The following is a 7,755-nucleotide window of genomic DNA, read 5'->3' as shown; positions in this document are numbered from 1 at the left end:
CATTTAAAAGAAATCCTACGTCAAAAGTCAAACATTATGCATGCTTGCAAGCCTCATACAGAAATGTTGCACAAGTTCACCAACAAACATGAATCAAACGACTGTTCTCAATCACTTGCCAGTCTGTGCACTGTAGGCATCTAATGAGAGAGATGTAAAGTTACATAATGAGACTTCCTCTGCTCTCCTGACTGTGGCTTGTCCTTTGACCTGACCGGTATTGAGCACTGAAACTCGCTGTTGGCTTGGAGGCCAACTGGGCAGCAATCCTAATGAAGTAATTAGTGAAGGACCAGCATGAATATTGAACATTTGACCAAAGCCACTTCATTGATAAAGCTTTGAAAAACTTCATCACTCATAACGCAGCATTAAACAAATCTTTCTTCTCCTCCCTCTGTGTGTGTGTGCGTGCGTGTGTGCCTGTGTGTGTATGTGTGTTTGTTTACAGATCCGGCGCCGGAGGCCTACACCTGCAACACTGTTCAGAGTAGCCGACCAGTCATCTCCTGAGGATGACCAGTCCACCCATCAGGTAAAGGTGAAGTCAAAACACTTTTCTTTCAAACCTTTTTTAAGGAGTCTGAACATTCTCATCTGACCTCCTCCTTTGTATTTTTTCCACTATCCATCCACTATCCGATCCACTATCTTAAAAATCCACCCACACAGTACCATTTTGGATTTGTGATTTTGCCATTTCATCATTTAACGACTTGCTTTTTAAATAGTCTTGTGCCGTGTGTTTGCGTTGTTTCTACCAGCCTCATTAATTATGAGCTTCACACTGGTATTTACACTAAAATGTTCTAAATGTTTTCCCTCCTCCTTGTGCACAGTGGGTCGTAGGAGAGAACGGAGTGCTCAAACCAAAACGTGTCAATCCAAACGTGTATCAGCCACCGTCACTCAAAGGTCGGTGCTAGTGTCAATAATACTGCAGGTGCTTGTTGTGTGCGTTGTGAATCATCCTTGTGTTAAAGCCCTTTTGTTTTACCTTGCTTCGCTGCAGTAAATCGCTTCCTTGCTTGCCATGCTTCATCATTACAGGCAAGGGCAAAAATGCATGTGACAGATGGGTAGATATGCATTACAATCCTTTTTTTTTTTTTTTTTTTAAGTGCATGCGCATGTGTGAATCGGTACATAGGTGTGTTTCTATGAACATCCGCACTGAGTGTATACTGAACTGCAGGGTCCATATATCTGTGTGTGACAGAGAGAGAGAGAGGGAGAGAGAGATTAGAGTGTGACAGCTGTGAGACACTGAGTGTGAGTCTAGGCAAGTCTGGATCATCCAGGATTACAGTGTGCCGTGTATACAGCTGCGACACACACAGACACACACACACACACACACACACATACAGGCATGTTAGAAATACAGGCATGAACACATACACAAAACCCTCTCTTGTACAGCTATGAATGCGGCTTCCTATGGTGCTTGTGTGTCAGTGGTAGCATGTGGTCGTTAAAGTAGTTTTTTCTTTCAGTTTGTCAGCAGCGGTTCATTAAATGGGGATTTCTGGGTGTGTGTCGCATGTAGAGTGATAATACAATGAGCCAGGAAGCCTTGTTCCTGTATCAGAAATCTGCCCTTCATCAGCTCAGATGCAGAGACAGAGAGGGAGAGAGAGAGAGAGAGAGAGAGAGAGAGAGAGAGAGAGAGGTCTAGCTCACTATGATTTCTAATTGCATAACGTACCTTAAGCTAGAATAAGTGACCTGTCCCACTGCCGCACTATGTATTTAAGTGTGTGTGTGAGAGAGAGAGAGAGAGAGAGAGAGAGAGAGAGAGAGAGAGAGAGAGAGAGGCCAAGGTGACCTAGAGAAAGGGAGAGGGAGGGAATATCACAAAAGAGAAGAGAGTTTATGGAGATAAATAGAGAGAGACAGAGAGAGAGAGGAGAGAGAGAGAGAGAGAGAGAGAGAGAGAGAGAGAGAGAGAGTACGGTGTGAGTCAGCATTGCTAACAGGGTGGGCAGCCGAGGATAGAGAAGGGTAGAAACAAACAGATGGGGAAAACGGGGCGAGAGACGGGCTAGAAAACACCGGCGAGGAGAGAGGGCTCTACACAGCCGTTATGTTACTGTAAAAAAAAAAATCACACACGCTGTTACAGTGGCTGCCTGTCTGTCTGTCTGCCAGCCTGTCTGTCTGTCTGTCAGTGCATGCGCTTAATTGGCTTCCTGCCTGCCTGTGTGTGTCTGCCTGCCTGGCGTGCGTTCAAACACGCCCGTGAGGCTTGATAAAAACTGACAGTGTTGAAGCGTGGTAAAACCAAAACAACATATCCCTCTATCCCTGTGTCTGTGTCCATGTGTTTGCGTGGTCGTCTTCCTCTGTGTGCTGTACCTGTGTGTGTGTGTGTGTGTGTGTGTGTGTGTGTGTGTGTGTGGGCGGGCGCAGCTGTGCAGAAGATGGCTGAAGCACATATGCAGCACCTAGGTGTCTACCCTCCTTTGGAAGACCCTTCTGAAGGGGAGGAGTATGAGGACCACTGGCAGAGAGAGGAGGGAGTGGACACACCTCCCACCAAAGCTGCTGGTGAGAGGGAAGGTCTCTGTCGACCGGGACCAACATACTGTCAGCAGCAACTCTGTGTACAATGTGGACAGTGGCAGCAAGGATGATACCAGTGTTTTTTAAAAAAAAAGGAAAAACCCACCCTAAAACACTGTTAAAAGCAACTGTCGGTGATGTACCTTGCATTCCTTAGTGCTTTTTGTTGTTTTTCATATTCCCCTGGATAGGTAGGCAAATGTCCAGCACAGCTACAAGAGAGTTTAGTACAGTGATTCTCAACCTTTTTCATATCAAGGATCCCTAATTTAGTCCACATTAGAGCCACTGACCCACATTTGATGAGATTTTTTCTCTCTGACCCAAATCTTAGAATATTTTTATTGTTAGATATGACTTTGTCCGGAATTCCATGACTAACTGTACTGTAGGAAGAGAGATAACAGTGAAACTATGATAAAAATAGTAATTCTTCTACATTCTTATCTGGGACCCGCTGGAACCCCCTCAAGGACCCCTGGTGGTCCCCCGGACCCCACGTTGGGAACCACCGGTTTAGTAGAAGAACATTTTTTAAGAACAGCTATCTAAAACATCAATGATTTTGGTGTCACAAATCACAAATATATTCATTAATGTGCTTGTTTACAAGTTATTGAAAGTGGAAAAACAAATATCCACCGAATATCCAATGTGAGGCTAACTTGTTGAAAAGCATTCTGGGAACATAACTGAAGTAGGAGTAGATGAAGCAGGTTGAGGGCAAGTGGGTACAACAAAAAGGTAAATTACAACACATCATCACAAAATAACTCGGGGAATGCATTGAACACCAGAGATGGATGATGTAAGAGGGTGGATTTTTCCTTTATATTTGTGCCTATTGTCCAGGTCGCCCCTCTGCTTTCTGTTATTCTGCACACAGTCAGTATACTTGGAGATATCAGGGCTCGTTTTCCTCCTGTCAGAAGAAACCATTTGCTGCCATTCATTCTTGTACAGTATGAAAAACAACTTCCACAGACTTGAAAATTGCCTGGGCTAGATAATCTATCACAATCAATTTGAAGCCTTAATTTGGTTTCATCAAAATTTCTGTTTTATCATTATCTCATTGTGCGTGAGTTGAGTGTTTTCATGTCAGCGCTGCATTATGTTCCCGCTCTGCTCACTGTCAATCACCTGACACCCACAGGAAGAAACAAAGTCCCCGTCAAGAAGATAATCCTTAGAAAACGTGTCGCCTCCCTAGCTTTATTGTCACATCCATTTTCTTTTCATTTAGGGCGTCTTTGTTAGCCGAGACATTAGTTAATTTAAAGTGAGGTGTGATGAGAAATGAGATGAGAAAAACGAGTAAATGCTCCGTGCACACACACCAAAACACTTGTCAGACATTTGCATAGTTCAGTTCATACCCTGTGCATTCATATTCCTCAACCTGCTTTGAGGTATTTTTGCTTCCATATAGCACACGCAAAAGCTGCTGTTATATAAAAACCTACTCCTTCCCAGTAGAATGGAGGTGCTGTTCTCCTGGATGAGTGCAGCGCGGCCTGCAGGGAAATGTAAGCTCCTCTGCGGGCCAGCCGGCAGCTCAGGTGAAGCTCTTTGCATTGAGAGACAGCCCCAGTGTCATATTAGCGCTCTGTCTCTCGCCCCAAATCTGTCAGAGGGCAAACTGAGGCTGACAAAAGGCCCAGCGCCAAACACCTCTGCCAGTCAGAGAGACCAGACAGCTCTAATAACCGCAGAGAGCAGGCTGTCTGTGGAGAGAGACAGCTCAAATCCTGCTGCTCCTGTGCTTGCTGCGTTTCAACATTTCTCCTATTATCTTATTTTTGAATGCAGTGGGGAAATCCGCTCGACAGTGTTAGAGTCGTGAGCCTTCATCATTAGACGGTCTGAGCGGCAAAACATCTGTGCAAGTTTGATCTCCGGCAATGCAAAAAAAATGAAGAAACAAACAAAACAAAAACAAAAATCCTCAATTGAAGTAAACTTTTTTTGCAGATGGCGCACACTCCCTAATTGTTTTATGCACAAAAATAGAGGGGTTTCTAATCTCCAATATATTACATGAGAGCAGTGGTTTTTCATTCATAATCATTGCTCTGTCGGCCCAGATGACAAGCTCTCACAATAAATCCCTTCTTGGATCCCTGTTAAAACACTTTTTATTTCCTGATTGGATGCTTTGATTACAATTCATCTGTGCTTTCAGTGGAGCGACGCTGTGCCAGCTTGGCTTAGAGACTGTGACACACAGAGAGAAATGAAGGAAGACAGAAATCATCATCATCATCAGTGAGGTGTCTGTAAAAAAAACACAGTTATTTATATATATGATGGACATCAGAAAAAGGCCTTGTAATTATCAACTTTTCAGGAATAAGGCCAAACTCATTTTTTATTCTCTTTCTTCTTATTATAGATTGACACCCAATGCGTTTTTGAAATTCAGGAATTGATCTGCAACTTATAAAGGGCAACATAAACCTGAAATTAATGTAAAAGTTGTCTTAGTTTGACTTTGATAGTGTTTTTCTGTGATAGCAGTGACACAGTTCGCTCCATCTTCTCAGATACCTGGCCCTACAGATATTGATTATGTACCAATCTATATAACTTCTCACACTGATATTGGCAGAAAACAGAGTTAAGGCAGAAAACAACTTTCTTGGAGGTATTGTACCACTGTCTTTATGTGCTGTGAGTGACTGTCTATTCCTATTACCGTACACCTGCCCACCCTGCGTTCCCTTCATCCGAATAAACTCCCCAATTAAACCCAAACCAAGTCCCTATGATGCTCATGGATATAATGCATTGGTATCTATGGCTCGAACTGTCAGGTGTTGTGATTCACTGCTGCTTTTGTCTCTCTACAGATCATCAAGAGACAGCTACCACTGAGCAGCCAGCCAAGGTTTCCACCGTGAGAGAGACTGCCAAGCAGATCCAAGCAGAGGAGGAGGAGGAAGAAGAGGAGGAGGAGGAGGAGAAGGATAAAATCAAGGCAACGTCAGTGGAGGAGAACAGTCGGGGGAGTAACTGAAAAAGAAGGGGGCAAACAATTAGAGGGAAGACTGTAGAGAGAGAGAGAGAGAGAGAGGAGGTGTTTTGCAAAAAGGAGTAAAATCTAAAGAGTAGTCTGAACTCGTAAATTAAGAGAAAATTGGTGTGCTGAGGTGTGAATGCGTGGAGTCTGAATGCATAAGTGAGGATGAGAGATTAAAAGTGAGCGGCTGAATGACGATATAGACGCTATACTTCCATGAAATCAAACGTGCGCGTGAGTGAGGAAACCCTGATTCTTCACCTCAGAAAGGGGCAGACGGATAGAGGGCAGAGAGAGGGAGAAGGAGGGTGAGATCTTGCGCCAGACAGTTTGTGTAATACGGAGGTGTCCCTAATGAGGAGGTGAGGAGTGATCCGACTGACACACACCGCATCACGCAGAGCAGACTACAGACGCCACTTTGGCCCCAGTGTCCCATTGGTTATAATGGCAGCGGAGGGGCCAAGGTCAGCATGACCAAATACCCCGAATACTGCAGCACCAGTCCTCCCACTAGTCCTTACTGCTTCTGCACAGAGCTCCATGTTCCTTTAGAGGAGGTAATACTGACTAGAAATGGAATTGCACACATACACACACACATACACACACACACACACATCTAAGCTCTCTTGTGCACACTTTTAACAAAGACCGTCTCTTATTTGACCCTTTTAAAAGTACTTGAAAGTCCTTTATTGTGTGTTGCGCTCTCTGTTCCGCTTTAGTTTAAAACCCCTGGCCTAGATTGTCAGTCTGATTTGCAACATAATATTGGATGTTTGGTCCCTTGATGAAATATGCATTTCCTGCCATCTTGTGGTAGAAAACAGGGACAACAAGTTTATCCCCTATGGCTCAATATCAAGCGTAGGGTCACAAATGGTTTGTGTATAATTTAATTTAATCCGCGAACACAGTATGTGTATGGATATTACGTTTAGATTTAAATCAGGACTTTTCGTTTATTTGACTTTTCATTTATTCTTAGAATACGTCTTTAAAGGCGAAGCTACCTCTAATTTTTCAAAATACCCAACCATTGCCTCCATACATCACACTTTTGAGAAGAATTCATAGAGAATTGATATATACACTGTTAGGGAATCAGAATCTGACTTTCAAATCTTATCCAATATTGTTGACTCATTCGGTACTTCCCGTGTTCACAGATTCCCTTTGCATGTTAACACTTTTCTATTGTCATCTTTTTTTAATTGTTCACTCATGACTTGTATGTTATGGATCTGTTGTAAGAGCTATTTTTCTAATCTAATGCCCTGTGTATGAGTAGCCTAGCTCTCTCCTGTTTGTACTGTTTATATCCCATGACTACTCAAATTACTCATTATCTGGCACAAACCTGCATGCACCATGTGGCACAGAGCCCATAACCAGGCACCCTGGTTACTGTATGACTGACGTTTGAGCAAAACAGTCACAGCATAATCTCTCTCTAGTCTTTCTACCACAGATTATCAGTCAGTCTCTCTCTCTCTCCCTGCTGAAACGGAGCAATGAGCCTGGACATCAACAAATCAACAAGCATTTTAAATGTTGTTGCCCATTCTCACCTGACAGGTTGTCAGCATCTCTCTAATTTAATTTCCAGTTTAACTGAGCATATAGGATCTGTTGTTTAACTTTTGCTTGACTAGACAGGAGGGTTTCCAGTTGTGCCACAGAATGAATAAATCTTGCTGTTTGTATCATCTGGGCTGCTGTTTGTATATAAAGACTTTGAAACTTTTGTAACCTCTCGCCTGCCCAAGACTCGGGATCAGTGCACCTGCAGGTTTAGCAGGTTGTGTCTGCTGATACTCTACCCCCCTCTACCCCCCCCCCCCCCCCCCCCCTACCCCTCTCTCTCCATCTCCCTCTCCTCCATGGTGAAAAGACAACAACCATGGCAAGACATGTATGATGAACTCTATGCTCACTCGTCTTTATTTGTCTTTGATTTTTTTCCATTCTCTTGTTTCTCAATGTGATGTGGTTGTTTTAAAGTGAACAACGGTATGATATCAAAATAAATACTTTTTCCTGTTCTCCTTGAAACTGAACTGTGTGATGATGTAACTCTGTGAGTGTGTGTGTGTGTGTGTGTAAGGGCAGACATTGAAAAAGCAATATCATGAATAGATTTAGAGATATTATACAGCATAGAT

At 43.3% G+C, this 7,755-nt stretch overlaps 1 protein-coding gene across 3 annotated transcripts in view; it reads left to right on the top strand.

The window, feature by feature from the left end:
* Positions 1 to 7,643, top strand: part of ppp1r1b (protein phosphatase 1, regulatory (inhibitor) subunit 1B) — a 20,974-nt gene extending 13,331 nt beyond the window's left edge. Inside the window, exons 2-5 of one of the 3 annotated variants that reach the window (XM_071520081.1) lie at positions 452 to 535; positions 840 to 915; positions 2,413 to 2,550; positions 5,418 to 7,643. In XM_071520081.1, the coding sequence (XP_071376182.1) occupies positions 452 to 535; positions 840 to 915; positions 2,413 to 2,550; positions 5,418 to 5,584 (465 nt within the window). In that variant the 3' untranslated portion in view covers positions 5,585 to 7,643. Of the gene's footprint in view, positions 1 to 451; positions 542 to 839; positions 916 to 2,412; positions 2,551 to 5,417 lie in introns of all 3 variants that reach the window. The other 2 variants (XM_071520080.1, XM_071520082.1) reach the window with 2 other exon arrangements.
* Positions 7,644 to 7,755: the final 112 nt, after the last annotated feature.

The sequence above is a fragment of the Centroberyx affinis genome, unplaced genomic scaffold (assembly GCF_046629955.1).
Source record: "Centroberyx affinis isolate AG114_WGS23_722 - 3 ecotype Tasmania unplaced genomic scaffold, CSIRO-AGI_Caff_v1 ptg000765l_1, whole genome shotgun sequence".
Lineage (NCBI taxonomy): Eukaryota > Metazoa > Chordata > Actinopteri > Beryciformes > Berycidae > Centroberyx > Centroberyx affinis.
Note: the sequence above shows the minus strand (reverse complement) of the source record. Positions and strands in the feature narration are given on the sequence as shown.